Genomic DNA, 19,870 nt, shown 5'->3' on the forward strand with positions numbered 1-19,870 from the left:
ATGCCACTAAAGACTATAAACAGGAACCGGGAGGCAGCTATGTTGTATCACCATAAGATTCTTTTGGCAAGTCACCTCCCTAATTCCTTAGCATCACGACAAGGATTGCCTGTTTTTTGCTGTAAATTTAGGAAAAGACTGGCAGTCATTAGTCATCGGGTAGCACATGAACTAACCCTAGGATGACTTCACTGTAATTATCAGTCAGGTCAATTCCTGACTGGGCATTTTCCCTGTGGGGGAAAACTTTCACCTTCCAATAATTCTGGTAGGGAAGTATAAATTCATGATGCGAGTAAGGAAAGAGAGAGTCAATATGAAATTGACGGAATCAGGAAGGTGTGTTTGAGATTCTAAGTCTCTCATAAACAGTCTACTGCAAGAGGAATGTAATGCTCCTGAGAGAAAATTCCGAGCTAAAATGAAGTTGTAATATCCATTTCCAAAGGAACTGGTAGGCAAGTAGCCAGATCCCTTGGCAATACGAAGGCTCGGTATAGATAATCCGGAATCTAGACTGTCAAAATTACCACGTGCCAATAACTAAAGGCGGCAGCATCAGGGACCGGCAGTTAAACGGTAAAAATGCTGTTAAGAGCAAATTATCTTCGTGTCAGCACTACAACTATGTCTGGCATCTGCTGGGTGTCCATAGCCATTCAAACCTGGATCGATAATGAAGGATTTCTGAGAAGGGAGTACTGAGAAGTGATCTGTAAGCCACTCAGGAAACAGCAGATGCATTGATTTATCTATGTGTTACCTCCTTAGATACTTCTCAAAAATGGCCCGCATTTGGTTCTGTCTGTTGCTGTGGGAAGAACCTGTGCATCAAAAACTGCTCAAGCAGACCCCCGTTCAAAGACATCTGTCATTTTCAGTCCTAGGGCAATGGTTATGTGGAGAAGAACTTGCGAAAATCATTGCTCAATTTACAGGCGAACTACCCTCCTGGCCCAACCTAGATCCAGATTTCCAGGATCGGCTAAGCGTCAAAATTGTTGTGGCCAAGGTGCATTCAAGTACTCAGAGAACAAGACTACTTCACGACGGGGCATCTCCTTCAAAATCGGGGGAAGAGATATGGGGCAAGTTACTTCGATAACAACCGACCATCTAGAAGGTCGAAGCCTTCATTCCTTGGTTGCATGAGTCAACAAAGGGTGACAGAAGGATAACTCCTAGACGTCACATCCCTAAACCCCACCCCCTCCCGGAAGTTCATTTGCCAGGAGGGCCATCGCACCCCAACACCCCTCTTTTAAACTTATTGCCAGGATGGAGCAGTCTAGAACTATTGTACAGGTACCACAGCCGAAGAAATCTGGTGGTGTAAAACCAACGCTTCATAGTTCCCAACTGTGGTTTGGCTTCAAACAATTGAACAAGCTCATGCGTTCCAAAATGGAAACCCTACAATAACTGATTCAATGCAACTAATGATGTCAGTAGACATCCAGGGGGTTTATCTGCACGTTCCCATATGGCCACCTCACCAGAGGTATATTCGATTTTCCTCGCGAATCGCCACTACCGGTTGGTAGCGCTACAGTTTTGACTCTCTTCGTATTCTGATGGCAGGATCTGCAGAAACCTTGCGACTGCAGGGGAGTTCTGTCACCCACACCTGGACGATCTTTACTCAAGACCAGGTCGGAAGACAAGGCCAGGAAGGCTCGGGATCCGAACCATGCTGATACTTCAGGAAGTCCAGTGGGCTATCAAGCAGTAAAGAATCCAACTTACAACCCAGCTCCCAGATACCATGTCCACAACACATTTACACAGTCGCTATGTTTCCCATGGGACAAACAGGACAGGGTCAGAGGTCAAATCGTTTTCACTGTTTTTTCCATTCAGAGACCAACAAGTCTCTTCGTAATGAGAGAGCTGGGGCCAATGGTCTTGACCACAGAAGCGGTTCCATTCGCATAGATACACTTGCGTCCTCTTCAGACAAAATGAATCACCATGAAAAAGGGGATCCTCTGTCCAGAATCATCAACCTGTTTCTACTAGGACGGCTCTCCAGTAATGGTTACAGCCAAACAACCTAACCATAGGGCAGTCTTGGGAGACTTCAAATGGAATGTGATACCCACATGTGCCAGTCTGCAAGACCGGAATGCAATATAGAGCAACCTGTCCGCGCAGACGAGCTCATGCTGACAATCAATACCTTGCCGTTACGAGCTGTAAAACTAGCACTAAACATATGGGCACATCGGTTACAAGCAAAACTGGTGTATGTCTACAGCGAAGACGTCACCATTGTAGCCTACATAAATTCACAAGGAGAAACGGGCAGCAGAGAAGCACTAGCAGCAGTGGACAAAGCCTGAGCTTGGGTGGAAGAAAGCTTGTAAGACTATCAGCTATACACATGCTACGAATGCCCGACATTGTAGCAAACTTCCTCAGACAAAACCAGGTATATCCAGGTGAAGCGGTGCTTTACCCAGAAGCATTCACGGAACCTGCGAATCTCTGGGGACAGCCTCAGATATATCTAACGGGTTTCAATGCCAACAGACGACTTCCAGGATTCTCACTGGCTGCCCACATTGGCATCTAGATTGGATGCCATGACACTTCGAGGGGGAGTTTGATCCAACGCAATCCTCCTCTTCTCACTATACTACCTCGGGTCCGCTAGAAAATCAGACCGTTATCTCCACGGCATTAGTAGTAGTTCTATACAGGCTCCAGACACAACGTGTTGCGGATTGCAGTACGGGCCTAGGTACAACTATCTGACGAGAGGGCAGTACTGAATTTCCTGTGGCAAGGTCCAATGTACCTCACTCCGGGTCTATTCGCCTTGACGGGATGTCTGCGTACAGCTGGTGAAGACAAGGGCAAGCAGAAGAATTCATATATGCAATACTCATGGCACTCAAATCTACTTCTCGAGAGCCTATTACAAGATGTAGCACTTGTACATTAACTGATGTGAAGAGGCTGACTTGTCCTTCCTGGAACTCCACATTCCAAGGGTATCATTATTTTTGCAGTGGAGTTTACAGCTAGCTCTCTAAGGTTACGGGTATCTATCTCACCAGCCTCTGTTAGCGGTGAAAGATGCATTGTGCATTTCTGCAAGGAGTAGCACTTGTAGCTCGGTCCTTTTTCGCCCACCTGCCACAGGTTAGGATCTTATCTCGTACCTAAGTCTTACTGGACCCAGCATTTGAATATCTGAACTCAATCTTTGTAAATGGCTCATCTGCAAGGTGGCATTTTTGATGACATTTCATCAACCAGGAGAGTGTCTGAGCTGAGGGCACCGTTCCATAATCCAGCTTCTCCGGTTCACAAAGATAAAGCAAATAGTACGTACAGTTCCTTCATTCTTCCATCTCATATTAATCAGGAGATTTTAGTGCCATCGCTGCGCCCAACTTCTACAAACAACGAAATCCGAGCACTCCGGGGATACAGGAAACGGTTACGTTCTTCCGCAATTCGCTCTCTCTTCTTACCAGCGGGACCTCGAAGAGGTCAGGCAACTTCCATGATTCCTTTGCCAAGTACATCCGATTATCGCTTATCAGACATATTTTCGAACTAAGGTCTCTACTAGAAGGTATCCGAGCCCATTTAAGCAGTGGGATCTTCTTGGGCGTGATACATTCTGACCCACTGGGCCACAGCTACAAGGCAGCTGCCTGGTTGTACATACCTGCAAGATTACAGACTCAACACTCCCTCCTCAGCCCAGGCTTCCCTCGGTCAAGAGTGTTACAGTCTACCTTTCACTATTGGGTCTATTTAAGCTCGTTCCAACCCTGCGGTTCTGGGACTGCTTTGTTAAGTCCCCATCGTCCCTGTGTCCCCCTAAGACGACAGAGAAAACAGGATTTTTGATACTCACCGTTAAATCCGTTTCTCTGTAGTCAAAAGGGGGACACAGGGCTTCCCGCCCATTAGAACGAGCTTAACCATTGTTCGTTCCAGGATAGTTCCTGGTTTACCTCGGCTTATGGTTACTGTTCTTATTGTTCTGGTTGCAAAGTCTTTGGGACAAACTGAAGGCTAGAGCACAGTGTGCAGGGTTAAGCCCAATAGGGCACGCCCCCTTTAATTTTTATTTAAGTGTCCTGCCTCCTGGAGGATGGAGCTTAACCCCATCGTCCCTGTGTCCCCCTTTTGACTACAGAGAAACGGATTTAACGTGAGTATCAAAAATCCTGTTTTCCCTGCCGGTGGATTCCAGGTTAAGGATGGTTTAGGAAAAGTGTTTTGCTAGGCAATGCCTTTTCCCCCATAGTGTAACTTTAAACCTGTTACTTTGCATAAAATGTGGCACATGTATCGTTGGCAGGCAAAGGGTTAATACAAGTTGATCCAGGTATTGGTTTTACCTCTGTGAAGCAAATTGGGGATGGTTCCTGACTGTTTTTTTTTTTAACCTTCTCTGAATCATTATGGGATAGCAAGGTTTCACATAGGTTGAACTTGATGGCCTAATGTCTTTTTTTTTTTTTCTTTTTATCTTTACTGTATCTACAGTTAATTGTGCAGCAGTGGAATAAGAGTTTTGGCTAACAGCCTGCGAAACTGCGAGTCAGAAAGAAATTCATATGGTATCACACAAAACAGTTTGAGATACGTGTTAGGTGATAATCAAAAAAATATGTACATATCAACTGTGTGTACTGTATGTATCTATATAAGACATGGGGGGCAATCACTGCAACAAATCAACAAGATACATATACATAAAACACGGGAGGCACATTTATCAAGGGTGGAATATTGAATTCATGTGAGTTTTTTCAGAACTCCCATAAACTCCCATAAATTCGAAATTCGAGTAGTCGAAATTGATTTTCTAAAAATCGAATTAATAAAACTGGGATAAATTTAAACGATTTAAAAACAATAATCGAATTTGATTAAACTCAATTAGAGTTTTTTTCTCCGAAAGGCTGCAAACATCTCCAAATTGACCCTGGACTCTTCCATTGACTTTAACAGTAATTCGGCAGGTTTTAGGTGACTAATAGTCAAATTTGAATTCTTAAAGGGCCAGAGTTTGATATCTCTAAATTTCCAATTTTTTAAAAAAAAATGTAATCGAGTTTGGATAATTCCCTAGTTGAATTTTGACAGTATAGACAATAAATCTGCCTCGTAGAGTTACATAGTACCGCATTTTTATAAGAATCACATGTGACAACTTACAATCTATATTTTTTACTGTATTTCAGTGTTAAATGTAACGTAAACCTTTAATTTAGAAATTGGTTTAGTCTTCTTGGGGCAAAATTGCTACACTAATTTGATGGTTCCTGTTGAGTTTGATTAGTTTTGTCGCTGGCTTGTAGGAAATGTACCTATTCTTTATATACATTTTTATCATATTGAGGCATTATGGTTTAGATCATACAGATCACACTTTCATTTGTTCTGTGTGTTCAAGAGGTGTTCATTTTGCTCTACATGAAATACCGCAATCAGCCTGGGTACTAAAGCAGGGTACCTCTTGGAACTCCAGCATGGTCAGGGATCTTTTAGTCTTTCTGCCCAACACTTAAACACTTTGTGGGTATTCCACAGATACCCAATTCAGGACTCTAGGGGTGAAGCTTGATTTTGGATTATTTATAACTTAATTTAATCTCAACTTCAGATTTCCTAAATAAGCTTCCAGGACAGTAGTCCGTTGGTATAAATGTTACTGAAACTGAGCAGCGATATAAACATGAACATATTCTTTTTTACGAAGGATATTCTGTAAGAAGGATATTGTGTATGAAGAATATGCTAACTAACATCACACCATAGTATCGGGTAAAAATTCATATTATTTGACATAAACATATTAAAATCAACTTTGTGTCATGCTCTTATTCATAAGCATAGCACACTGATTCATTCCTTACGTTTTAATGGGAGAAATTGCTGTTCAGCAAAATCCTCTTAGTCCTGGTATTCAGTGTTAATCCACCTTAGTTGTGTGGTAATTAGTTAAATCATCACAAGCTGGCTGTTTCTTAGTAATGTATATTTTATAAGAAGCCTACTTTGAAAATGCTGTAATTTTTTCTAAGTCACTTGATCCCAACTAAGATATAATTAATCCTTATTGGAAGCAAAACCAGCCTTTTGGATTTATTTAATGTTAAATGATTTTCTAGTAGATTTCTAGTTGATTCAAGGCATGAAGATCCTAATTATGGAAACTCCAGGTCCAGAGCATACCGGTTATTTTAGTTTTTCCACTGGTATATTGATACAACGAAATCTAAACAGTCTGATGTCAAAGGGCTTGTCATAAAACTGTGGTGAGCAGTCTTCTATGTTCGCCTCTGCTTCATCTTGGTCACACCAGCATGTTCATAGTCAAACTGGGCCAGGCAGCTCTAAGAAATTCCAGCCCAGGAGAAGTAATGACTTACATTTTCAGTCTGTGAATGAAAGTGCTGCAGAAGAGTAAAAATATTTAAATATTTTTTACCTGCATCAACAGTATGGTCTACATAAAATTTCTGGACATAATGTATTTAGGGCAATGACACATGGTGCTATTTGTCGCTCAGCATTTTGTTACAGAAACTTCTTACCAGAAGATATTCTGCCATAGACAATGCTGGGAATTCACTCTGCCAAAACACTCAAATCGCGTTATCGCTCAAATAAGCATGCAAATTGCATTTTTCACATAGGCAATTCTCAGTATTTCCTATGGCAGGGTATTTTCTTGCATTTAGCCGTAACAAAACACTGACAATATTGTGTTTCATTGCTCTTGAAGGATTTATTTTTATTTCAGGAATGATGTTTTTTTTTACAAGCTATGGCATGAAGTTGTTTTAGCCCTGCTTATTAGGGCTAGCTGAAAAAACCTGCCACCACCTCCTTCAGTTCACTTAAAGGAATTCCTGTCCATTAGTGAACATTGTGGACATAATGACTCTGAAGATTTTCATTCATCCAGGTCATGGTATATCTAGTATATGTAATTCTAAACAACTAGCCTTGCTGAGTAATCATTGAAGACGTTTCACTACTCATCCGGCAACTTCTTCTTCAACTGACTGGTGTTGGAAATCCTCGGCATATAAACTCTTCCACTAATCCAATCACGATGGCACATTGTAACTCTTCAGAGAGGGGGCCTTCGACACCACCTGTCTGCTACATACAATGCTGTTGTAACATCTGTACCCCGGCGGTTTCAGAACACTTCACACATCCATTCATGCAACTCTTACAAGTAGCACCTGTTCTAGGATACCTTGGTAAAACCTATCACAGTAACCCCACAGAATCATTTTCAGATGTCACCTCTCTGAAGAGTCACAATGTGCCATTGTGATTGAATTAGTGGAATAGTTTATATGCCGGGAACTAGTCAGTTGAACTGAAGAAGCTGCTTGAATGAGTAGTGAAATGTCTTCAATGATTACTCAGCAAGTCCAGTTGTTTTAGTATTGTACTAGATATTGTGGACAGAAGCTGGGTCCGACATTAACACCAGTCCATAACAAGAAGCCGGGGAGAAGAGGTCTGCAAGGAGGCAGCTGGATAGTTTATTAAATTGATAGTGATGCTTTCTTGATAAATGTGGAACATTGTCACTATTCATTTTAAAATTGCAGATGAATACATAGCTCCTTTAAAGAAACTCATGTAACAGGGCTGCAATATTCAAAGGTGGATTTTTGTTTTGGACAATTAAAGTATTGTATTCTGTTAATTTGGGTCCAATGAGATGTTTTTTCTTTTTTTCAATACAGTTCCATATTCAGTCTTATAAAAATATCCTTTAATTTTCTGCCGCATGTCTTATTAAAAGCTTCTGACATTATTGAAATGTGAAATTATAATATTTTTTAGCCACAATATGTGTGGTTTATTTCAAGGTTCCTAGGCTGGTGGAAGGTCTTCGTGGTCATCCATGTACTCAGGTCGCTGGAGCAAAGGATCACACAGTAGTTCTAACGGAAGATGGATATGTTTACACATTTGGACTAAATACATTTCAATCAACTTGGAATTCAGCCGCCCCCTCCAAATTCAAATGTTCCAAGGCAGGTATGTGAATATTGAATAGACGAGTAAGGTGAATGGTAATGTGAAATTAATACGTCTATAATGGTCTTATATATGCTACAACTTTCTTCCTAACCCAAATTATGAAGCATATATAACTTTGCATTCGTTTAGCATATTTTGTTAAAATGTTTGGCTGTAAATCCTCCTCCTAGAAATGAAATAAAATCCTTTGTGGAAACTTCTTTCTAAGCTTTTGAGCCAATACCTGTAGTAAATCCAAGAAAGTGTTACATTTGTCTAGAATTCCGAAAAAAATAAATCTATATGGAGATTGCATTACGTATGCAAGATTGTAGGGCTCATTTACATAAACTAGTGCAGTGAGCATGGCAATTTTGAGCACAATCCCCATATTATTTTTTCCTGGAACTTCAGCATCATTGCAGTCACAAAGGGGTCATGAGTCTGATGCAATTTTGCTGTTCCTGATGCAACTGCATATAATTAACCAAAATTAATTTTGATGCAAATCGGACACAAGTACATGGAAGTCCACCCGGTTTCATTTCCAGTGAGTGAGGTCTACAGAAGTCACTCACCGACTGCAACAAATGCAATGAGAACATTCTTAAAGCGGAAGCTATTCATAGATGATTATATGCCTCATGGTGCGCAACATTGCCTATTGCCTGACTTCAGATTCTATTGCCTATAAATAGTGCTCAGTAATCTCTTGTCACATGACAAAGAGTACATAATGCTATTTATATGTGTATAGTGTAGCAAAATGCCAATGACACTTATAGGAAAGGAAAGCTAACCTGTTCAAAATTATAAGAATATCATGACCAAATATTTCATTTTATATGTACTGATCCACATTGCTATAGTTAACCCTTCCTATATTACTGCCTGGGAGAGAGAGACCAGGGAAACAATAAATAAAGAGCCACGGACCTCTATAGTTACAGTTATAACTTAAAATACTGCAATACTTTTATAAAAGTTACCATTTAAGACCAGTTATGTTTTTCGTACAAGAGAAGAGTGTGGCAGGCTACAAACTTAAAAGAAAAAAAAAGATTACATTTAGGAAATTCTTTTCATTTTAAATGTATTGCTAAGCTACTTTTAGGATTGATTTATTATAAAACTATTCCATTACAGTGATACGTTAAACTGAATGAGTCAGTTTGAATATTGGGACTACTAAAGTGTCTTGCTGTCTGGATTACTTCCAAGTGATTATTAAAGTATTATTAATTTAATTGCAGATTCAGGCCAAAACCATGAAGGGAAAGACTGTGTTAGGGGTCGCTGCTGGAAGGTTTCCCACAGTTCTGTGGACTAAAGATGCTGTTTATACAGTGGGATTGAATGGTGGCCAGTTAGGTAAATATATTATTTTACAGGTTTTTATACTATGTCACAATGTTAAAATCGATTTGGTATTTGATATGCGCTACATTTGCTTTAATTAACTGTTTAAATATAAAACACTGTTCTGTTTATAAAAAACCCCAAGTTTCAAAAGAACACTTCATTTTTAACATAGTAAGTAAGGTTGAAAAAAGACACATGTCAATCGAGTTCATCCTTTTTTTTTTATTAACTATCTGCCAGTTGATCCAGAGGAAGGAAAAAAAACCCATCTGAAGCCTCTCCAATTTGCCTTAGAGGGGGGAAAATTCCTTCCTTTCTCCAAAATGGCAATCGGACTAGTCCCTGGATCAACTTGTACTATGAGCTATCTCCCATAACCCTGTATTCCCTTACTTGCTAAAAAGCCATCCAACCCGTTCTTAAAGCTATCTAATGAATCAGCCTGTACAACTGATTCAGGGAGAGAATTCCACATCTTCACAGCTCTCACTGTAAAAAACCCCTTCCGAATATTTAGGCGGAACCTCTTTTCTTCTAATCGGAATGGGTGACCTTGTGTCAGCTGGAAAGACCTACTGGTAAATAAAGCATTAGAGAGATTATTATATGATCCCCTTATATATTTATACATAGTCATCATATCACCCCTTAAGCGCCTCTTTTCCAGCGTGAACATCCCCAATTTGGCCAGTCTTTCCTCATAGCTAAGATTTTCAATACCTTTTACCAGCTTAGTTGCCCTTCTCTGTACCCTCTCTAATACAATAATGTCCTGTTTGAGTGATGGAGACCAAAACTGTACGGCATATTCTAGATGGGGCCTTACAAGTGCTCTATACAGTGGAAGAATGACCCCCTCCTCCCGTGATTCTATGCCCCTTTTAATACAGCTCAAGACCTTATTTGCCCTTGATGCTGCCGACTAGCATTGCTTGCTACAGCCAAGTTTATCATCTACAAGGACTCCAAGGTCCTTTTCCAGAATGGATTTGCCTAGTGCAGTCCCATTAAGGGTATAAGTGGCTTGGGTATTTTTACATCCCAGGTGCATGACTTTACATTTATCAACATTGAATCTCATTTGCCACTTAGCTGCCCAGATTGCCAGTTTGTCAAGATCCTGTTGCAAGGATGCCACATCCTGGATGGAATTAATTGGGTTGGATAATTTTGTGTCATCTGCAAACACTGATACATTACTTACAACACCCTCCCTAAGTCATTAATGAACAAGTTAAATAAAAGTGGACCCAATACTGAGCCCTGGGGGACCCCACTAAGAACCTTACTCCAAGTAGAGAATGTCCCATTAACAACCACCCTCTGTACCCGATCCTGTAGCCAGTTTCCTATCCACGTGCAAACGACTTCATTAAGCCCAACAGACCTTAGTTTAGAAAGCAGTCGTTTGTGGGGCACAGTATCAAACGCTTTGGCAAAATCCAATAGATCACATCTACTGCCCCCCCACTATCCAGAATCTTACTTACCACATCATAAAGTGCAATCAAATTCGTCTGACATGACCTATCCTTTATAAAGCCATGCTGATTGTTGCTCATAATGCCATTCATTAGGACAAAATTTTGAATGTGATCCCTTAACAAGCCTTCAAATAATTTGCCCACCACAGATGTCAAGCTTACTGGCCTATAATTGCCAGGCTGAGATCGTAATCCCTTTTTAAATATTGGAATAACATCAGCTTTTCTCCAATCCATAGGCACCATACCAGATGACAGTGAATCTGAGAAAATCAGAAATAAGGGCTATAAGGGCTGGTCTAAAACTGAACTAAGCTCTCTTAGAACCCGGGGGTGTATGCCATCAGGCCCTGGAGCCTTGTTTACATTAATTTGTATTAAAGCTTTTTGAATCATATCCTGAGTCAGCCACTGACTAGATTGAGCTGAACCATTCGTGCAGTTAAGTGAGCCTGTGAACCCAGACTCCTCTATTGTATACACTGAAGAAAAGAACTGATTTAACACATTTGCCTTATCTGTATCTGTTACAACCATACTGGTACATTATTTAATGGAGCAAACACTCTCAACCTGCATCTTTTTACTATTAATATATTTAAAAAAACTTTTTAGGGTTAGTTTTCACCTCCACCGCAATTAACTCTTCGTTTCTTTTCTTAGCCTTCCGGATTGCTGATTTACAACATTTATTACAGTGTTTATATTCATTAAATGCAGCTTCTGTCCCTACAGATTTGTAGTTTTTAAATGCCTTTCTCTTCTTTCCCATTAACTTCTTTACTTCTGTATTAAGCCACACAGGATGATTCTTAGAGCTTCTAAGTTTAGTCCTTAAGGGAATAAATTGAGAACAGTAATGATTTAATATCATTTTAAAGGACAACCATTTCTGTTCTGTGTTTTTAGCTGAAAACCTAATGCCCCAATCAATGCTCTGTAGGGCAGCCCTCAAGGCACTAAAATTAGCTTTTCCAAAATTCATGGTTTTTGTTGCCCCTTTTTTTTTTTGTGACTGCGCTCTTAAGGTCTTTGCATTTATTAGACTACTGCTGTCCTGCTATTTCCAAGTGATGCAACTGTTTTTCATATTTGTTCGAACCTGGAGGCCATAGAAATCATTTGGTAGGGTCATCTTGAGTCTGCTAGTCTCCAAGACAACAGTCCTGGTTTAGGCTAGTGTCACAGATTTGGCTCCCTTAATACCCCCACAACGTTAATGGGGTTATTAACTAAACCTCAAATTTATCTGGTTGGGCTTTCTGGGGCAAAAACTTGAATTTTTCGTGGCAAAAAACGCAACTTTTTCAAGATTTATTTTACCCCTATGCTGTAAAAAGACAGAATCTGAAAATCTGCTATCTCAGACCTGTTGACGTCCTGTATAAGTCGATGGGAAATGTCCATATCCCAATTGGAAGATAGCTTTGCTCTGGGTAATCCGATAAATTCAGGGTTTTGGGGCAAAAACACGGAGAAATAAGTGATTCTGAGAAAAAAAGTCAGAAAAATAATCATATCATTCAGGGTTTTGTGCGATTTTATTTTGTTTTTTACCGATTTGTTTTATTTCAGTTATTTTATTCATAAATAAGGCAAAATTGAGGATGGGAGTTTGGACAAGCTTTTTTTATTTAAATTATGAGATATATTTGGATTTTAGTTAATAACCCCCAAAACTTCCAATATTATTCAAGATGAATAACATGTTTAAATGGACATTTAAAGTAAATGTAAAGTGTATAAAGTAAGTATTAAAATATACCTTTTCTTTCCCCCAACCTAACTAACTAATATCTCTGTCATACATACCGTATGCATTTATTTTATTAAATAGTGAACTTTGGTGCTCATGCTGAGATTTTTAATTTCTTGCTTTGTAGGATACTTGCAAGATCCTAATGGAGAAAAATTTGTAAGTTGTCCTCGCCAAGTATCCGCACTTCATCATAAAGATATAAACATAACTCTTGTGTCAGCAAGTGATGGCGCTACAGTTTGTGTCAGTGAAAGGGGAGATATTTACCTTCTGTCCGAGTATCAGTGCAAAAAGCTTGCATCAAAGCAAGACATTCTTGCCTATTTTTATATATATTTTTTCTACATGAAAAGTTTGTTCAGATTGTTACATGACCCAAACGGTGTCTTATATTTTTTGTCTTGCAGACAGCTAAACCTGAAGAAAGTTCTTGTTTCAGGGGGCTTTTTGGAACATAAGGCAGCTCCTGAGCATCTTAAAGGACCAGTAACATCAAAAAAAATGTTTAAAAATTCGTTAGTGCACAACGAAAATAAACACCAAGACAAATAAATCTTTTAAAAAGCAAAGCCTTTATTAAGAAATAACTTACAGAAAATCCACTTCCTGTCCTCTTCAGAAACGGCGAAAGGCGACCATCCACACTGCAGCAATCGATTTCTCCTTCCTGGATATTCACTGACAAGGCATCTTCCTCCTCCCGGCGTCCAGCAACAGCTGTGTCTCTCCTTCCCCATGGATCGACTTCCCTCCTTTGCTCTCCTCACCAGCAGCTGCGGGGCACAGAGTGGGTAGTGATTTAGTAGGAGTCGTTGTGAGCGGAGGCAGGGACGGAGCTCTAAGAAACAGACAGTCCAGTGTAAAATACTTGTCTGCGTGTGAAATCCTTCCCATCGCTTCATACAATGCGGAGAACGGCAAACAATCCTAGCGTGTGTATTTGATTGTCTGCTTCTTCTAGGATAATTAGTCGCATTGAGGGTCCCCGCAGAGAGAAATACAAAACCGGCTGCCAAAGTCCCCAGACTGAGCTAAGTTGCCCTGCTCGTTGCTGTCAGTGAAAGATACGTGGAGCTGCTGGGATGGGAGCAATACCGGCAAAGAACAGTATGTGTAAAGAGCTCCGTCCCCTGCCTCCGCTCACACTGAGAATTAACTCCTAGGAGCCAAGCTTTAACCCGCTTCCCCTTGGCTGTAGCTCCCACTTACCTGCGCTCCTCATTGTGCAGCTCCGAGTCCCTCTGTGACTGAAGCCTTGGTGCAGTTCTGCTTAGTGGGGTCGCCGGCAGCGGCTACAGGAACAGCCCGGGCAGAACGTTCGGCGGGGTCGGCGGCGCTGCAGCTGCTGGTGAGGAGAGCGAAGGAGGGAAGTCGATCCATGGGGAAGGAGAGACACAGCTGTTGCTGGACGCCGGGAGGAGGAAGATGCCTGTCAGTGAATATCCAGGAAGGAGAAATCGATTGCTGCAGTGTGGATGGTCGCCTTTTCGCCGTTTCTGAAGAGGACAGGAAGTGGATTTTCTGTAAGTTATTTCTTAATAAAGGCTTTGCTTTTTAAAAGATTTATTTGTCTTGGTGTTTATTTTTCGTTGTGCACTAACGAATTTTTAAACATTTTTTTTTGATGTTACTGGTCCTTTAAAGAGAATGGCGGCCAGCCTGCAAGTGTTTTTGCTTTGGATCAAGCTGGAAGGGTATGAGATTATTACTTTTTAGTGTGAGTGGTTTTTATGATAGTTAAAGGGGCTGTTCGCCTTTTAAATTAACTTTCAGCATGACCTAGACATCAATATGGAGACAATTGCGTGCAACTCTTTTTCTTGCCTATGATGGCTTATTTAAGAAAAACGCGTAAAAATATTTCCATGTGCATGTTTTTTCAGATAAAAGGTCACACCAGTGACAATTGTATAGTTCCAACACACATATCTATCTATCTATCTATCTATCTATCTATCTATCTATCTATCTATCTATCTATCTATTCCACAAAATAGCCAGCACTCTCGAAAATATATTTCAGCTTGCCTGGGTGCAGTATCCAAAATTACAATATGTAGTCAGCAAGAACGGTCCGCACTCTCAGGTCTTATGTAGAAAGTTAAAAAGTTTAATGGTTACATACGAGACTAATGTTTCGGCCTCCTCCGAGGCCTTTCTCAAAGTGTTTGATTGTTTGTAAAAATGCCATAAATACCCAAACAAGGTGGGAAAGAACACATAGAGACTGATGTGTTAACAACATCACTAAAATGCACATTTGCATATCAATCATTAAACATCTCAATAATATAAATATCTCATATTGAGATGTTTAATGATCGATATGCAAATGTGAGTCGCGTTTTAGTGATCCATTTTCATAGGTTTTTTGCTGGAAGTCACCTGGCAGTTCACTGAAACAGTGCTGGTGGGTTTATGGTCGCCAATTATTTATGTCTGATGTTGCTTTAAATAAGAATAAAATCATGTTTGTAACGCAATATGGGGAAGGATTTACTGGAAAGTGGATGCTGGAAAAGAAAAAGAAAGGTAAATAAAATTAAGAGACAGAGAGGACTGATGGAACACAGACTATGGCTCCCCAATTTTATCAAATAAAAAGGGAGACCTGGGGATTAGGGAAAAATATGAAGCACATAAAGCATTTCTCTGAACTTTTTATAGCCCATGTCCACTTTTTAAAGAATTGGATTTCTAATGGAATATACATTTCTGATGTGATACTACAGGTGTATCCTAAGTTTATAAATAATTATGTTTTTTTAATTTGTGAAATCTTGTTTTGTATCACTAGATGTTAGTGGGAGGCTTTTCCAGAGGCCTGCAATCTCCACTGGCTGGGGTAACCCAAATATACTTAACTGAAATAAAAATGGTGGTTGGTTTGTAGTAAATAATTATCTCCCACCTCCCCCCCCCCAGCTGCTACCCTGGGCAAATGCCCCTAACTTTTTACTTACCCCTCAGTGCAGATTCATGAATTGGCGTTTACGGCAGCCATCTTTCGGGTCTTCAATATTCTGACAATGAGACTGGCGTAGTGGCGCATGCGCAGTTGGAGCAATTTCCCAGCTTGCGACAACTGCGCATGCGCCGAAAGAAGATCACACTGCATGGTGTGTAAGAATGGGGGCATTGTACGCATATGGTGTAGATGGGGCCTGGAAAAAATGTATTTACTGTGAAGTTACACCCTGTGTGGGTTACGGGGGGGGGGGGGAGGGTTGCGCTTGAGAATTTAAAGGGGTGGTTCACCTTTAAGTTAACTTTTAGTATTTTATGGAGTGGGCAAATCTAAGCAACTTTTTAAATGGTCTTCATTATATAGTTTTTATAGGAAGAGCTGTTTGGACCCATCACCCTTGAACAAGTTCGCTTCCCTGGGACAGAACAAATTGTAAATGAAAAACAGAAGCTCTTTACTAGTCGTCTTCTTGATGTCATGGACAGGGGTCTGATATTAGAAGTCAGTGGGCATGCCATATATGCAATCAGACTGTGTCAGTGTAAAGTCTACTGGAGTGGGCCCTGCTCACCATCTCCGACTACCCCAAACCTTATTGAAAGGCAGAAGAGAGTTAAACTTTTCTGTCTGGAGACTTTCCTTAGTAGTAAGTATTCTGTCTCAATACAAGTGTAAAGACCTAAAAGAGTTTGTGATAAATATTCTGTATTTTTCTTCTTGTTTAGCAAGTCTAGTATAGCCTGTTCTGGATAGAAAAAAGATGATATGGTCAAATTATTAACAATTTAAGTTTCATTTATACTCATATCCAAGTTTGATTTGTTTTTAAGCATTCCTACTAAAAGTAAGTACTTATTACAGCCATAGCCATGTCTTATTTCGTCAATTCCTATAAGGACAGGTTCAATCCCACTGTCCAGCCGTTTCTGCTTTCATACCATTCTTCAGCAGTCTTTTAAGTCTACCTATTTTTATAATGTTTCCTGCCATTCATTTTATCATTAGTTACAAACTGAATTGTAAATTAACTCGGATCTATCTCCCTTCTAATGGAGATCACCAAAAGTCTGTTACTTAGTGGAAAAGGCATTACTTGAATTATTTGCTCTATGGAGTATTGAGCTAATTTATAATTTGGGGCACTGGAATGATACCATGTGCTTATAGATATACTTAATTTTCCTGAGTACAAACTGTTTTGTCATGAGTTTGTGTGGGTACTATAGACAGAGGCCCAAACAGCCCCCACCCGCCCACTAAATAGTACAGCAGTCTCTCTGGCATTTACCAGGTCTCACAGATTGCTAGTCCTGGCCTGATTTAGGTGTATATCAAGACAGTGGCTTCTGCTCTGTGTTTTGTAAAAGTTTATGTAATATGCAGAAGTGCACCACTATTTCTATAAAAAGAGATACATTTTTATTGTACCTTTGGTGCAAGGAAAAAGTAATTGAACCTTAGGATTTATGGTGCAAACTGAGTTAATCTAAGGCAATACACTACTGGACCCGCTCATTTGACGAGGTCACAATTAGGCCACCAACACACTGGTCCAAATCAGGATAATTTGATCATTTGGGCCCCAGGCCAGTGGCGTCCTAAGGAGACCCTTTAGGAGAAGGTTTCATCAACCATCACCAGTAGGGATTTTCAGTATTCAGCTGAAAATCTGTCTGTAAGACAAGCTTTTTGGAGGCCCCCCTTACACAGGCCAATAAGGTACAGACACTGTCTGGAGAGGCAGAGTCGCAGCATTCATCCCTCTGGAAAAACTTTTCTATGTGGCAGTTGATTATCTGACTTTTGCCAATATACACATCACAAATGACCGCAACAAAATATCACTTGCATTTAGTTTATAGCAACGCTAATTTAGGTGCAAGAAAAGTACTGAATTGTGTTTGTCCCAAATGATTCCTTCCCTTCAAAGTGCTAATTCTATTTTTCTTATACAAGTCTCAATGGGAACCATACAAATAGAAAAATGAATAGCAGATGCATAGCAAGCCCAGTATTCAAGCCCTCCTTGGCATGGGACTTATGTGCAACCAAGCCTAACCAAAATTTAGTCAGAAGCATATCTTTTTTACACACAATGTTTTATCTGCTAATTCTGTTTGTGACTGAATTGTTTTATTGATTTATTCTTGTATGTAGAACTTATTTGTCATCAGAGGGGGGCTCCTACAAAGCAGCCACCATGTGAAATCTACTTATGCTTCGGAGAGGAGTGGCCAGATGACAAATCCAGAGAAAGAAAGCTCATCATTGTTCAGGTGTGCTACTCAAAAGTTCATACTGTACATGTACTACGTGTACATTATTAGACAGGGTAATGTAACGGCAACTTATGGAAAGCAGTCCTAAATGGATGCTTAAATATGTGTCCTTTTGAATGCAAAGATGGTGGTAGGGCAATTAATTAGGTATTTTAAATTTACGAATCCATGCATTTTATACAATCTCATGTAAATTTTGCTATTTTGGCAGAGGATAACAGGAGAATTTTTGGGGGCCCAGATGCATAACAGTGACAGTATATCCAGATGTTCAACATAAGTTCAATGAATACGACTTGAGCTGAACATACTTTTAGCATTGCTTTAATTACAAAACATCTATCTAGTTATTTCTTGAGCTAAACTGGGCATATGGGAAATCTGAAGCAACTACATGTCCCAGTGACACACATAATAACTCTTACTTTATTCTAAATATTTTTTTTTATATTTCTTCACAGATAATACCAGTTGTAGCACGTATGATACTTGAGATGTTTAGTGGGGACAGCACCCGTTCCTTTGACAGTGGAAGCATCCGTCTGCAAATCTCTGTCCCTGACATCAAAGACAACATTGTTGCTCATCTGAAACAACTGTATCGCCTTCTTCAGAACCACCAAGGGCCAGATGCTTGGCCTCTCATGCAGCCCCAAAACATGCACCTGGCTGAGACACTTCAAACCCAGTGAGGACTGGTTCCTTACAAAACTCTTGTCTTTTTAAAGCAGCACAAACTACTGCCCCTGCTGGGGGACCTTTTACTATATTAGAGTGTAGACGAAGGACCCCCCCCCCAGTAATATGGAAGCTTTAATGCATTAACATCTTAGGTCCAATCAATTGTATACCCCTTGCACATATCGGACATGCTGTTTTAGAGTCATTGTAGCTTTAAAAGCAGGGAATATTACTGGTTTTACAATTAGGCTTATGACAGGTGTTCCACGGGGGAGCCTGCAGCTGCCCCATTTGTGAATTTACAGGTTAGAATGGGACACGTGGGACAGAAAAGCAAGACACAGCCCTGTTTGAAAAGAGACAAGTGGATTTTATTCATTTTTGTCACTACACATACAGGTTAGCACGGGGTTTTATCTTCTTGTATTTTTCCAGAAGCTGAATAAAATGCTTCAAAATACATTAAGGCTTACTGAACGCTGTTTTTTCTAAAGCACGGGCAGAAATTGAGCTTTCTGCAAATTTTACCACCATTGTACTTGTACTCTACTTATTTATTATTTTTATTGCATTAAAATTATTTTTTCTCCTCCAGTAACATATTAAAATAATTTCATAGTATAGTATTCAGTGCTGTTAGTGTGAAACCATAGGACTATGTGGCATGAAGGTCAGATGAAGGGGGGAGTACATCTACAAATTGACTTTTTTTTTTTAGAAACCTTGATTTCTCATCAAGCATTCACCAGTAACTAAATAGCCCATCTAAATTCTAGAATAGAAGGAGAACAAATATCATTTGATTAAAAAAAAGATATAGCTTCATTGCCATCTAAATCACTTCTACAATTTCAATTTGGTGGTTGGAAAATAACGAAAAATATGTTACTGAAATGTACTTTTGTGTACAACATGCTCAAGTTTATGTAAAATTCCCTCAATTTTTTTTTTTTTAATAGCAAAATTATACTATTTGGGGAAAATTACATGACTGCAATACTTTTTAAATAAATATTTAATAACCATGCAAAATTAAACAAATAATTCATTGGTGCAAACAATGTATTCATAATCTGCTAATAAATACCCTTTTTTCCAAGAAAATTTTGAAATTTCGTTGTAATTCCATTGCCAAAGGGCATTCTTACAGTCACACTATGCATATGAGGTTTTCATTGTAGAATATGTGGCTGCATGTGGCATCTCTTGCTATTCATTTCCAATTTTACTTCTAGTATACTGCTTATGTGCAACTCTAGTGAGCCTGACTGAAGTACAAGGGATCTCTGGGAAAACAGGGTAAGATGGCAGC

At 39.7% G+C, this 19,870-nt stretch overlaps 2 protein-coding genes across 2 annotated transcripts; both read left to right on the forward strand.

The window, feature by feature from the left end:
• Positions 1–7,873: 7,873 nt before the first annotated feature.
• LOC121393913 (inhibitor of Bruton tyrosine kinase-like) lies at positions 7,874–13,600 on the forward strand. The gene is made up of 5 exons (XM_041563760.1): positions 7,874–8,043; positions 9,279–9,396; positions 12,755–12,935; positions 13,038–13,116; positions 13,592–13,600. The coding sequence occupies exons 2-5, from the start codon at positions 9,294–9,296 to the stop codon at positions 13,598–13,600; spliced, it is 372 nt and encodes a 123-aa protein (XP_041419694.1). The 5' UTR covers positions 7,874–8,043; positions 9,279–9,293.
• Positions 13,601–15,970: 2,370 nt separating this feature from the next.
• Positions 15,971–19,662, forward strand: LOC121393914 (interferon regulatory factor 6-like; the record flags this gene model as incomplete). The annotated part of the gene is made up of 3 exons (XM_041563761.1): positions 15,971–16,244; positions 17,756–17,874; positions 18,339–19,662. Coding segments are annotated over 3 exons (624 nt in total), but the record flags the coding sequence as incomplete, so codon positions are not given.
• Positions 19,663–19,870: the final 208 nt, after the last annotated feature.

Source organism: Xenopus laevis, chromosome 5L (assembly GCF_017654675.1).
Source record: "Xenopus laevis strain J_2021 chromosome 5L, Xenopus_laevis_v10.1, whole genome shotgun sequence".
In the NCBI taxonomy this organism is placed as follows: Eukaryota; Metazoa; Chordata; class Amphibia; order Anura; family Pipidae; genus Xenopus; species Xenopus laevis.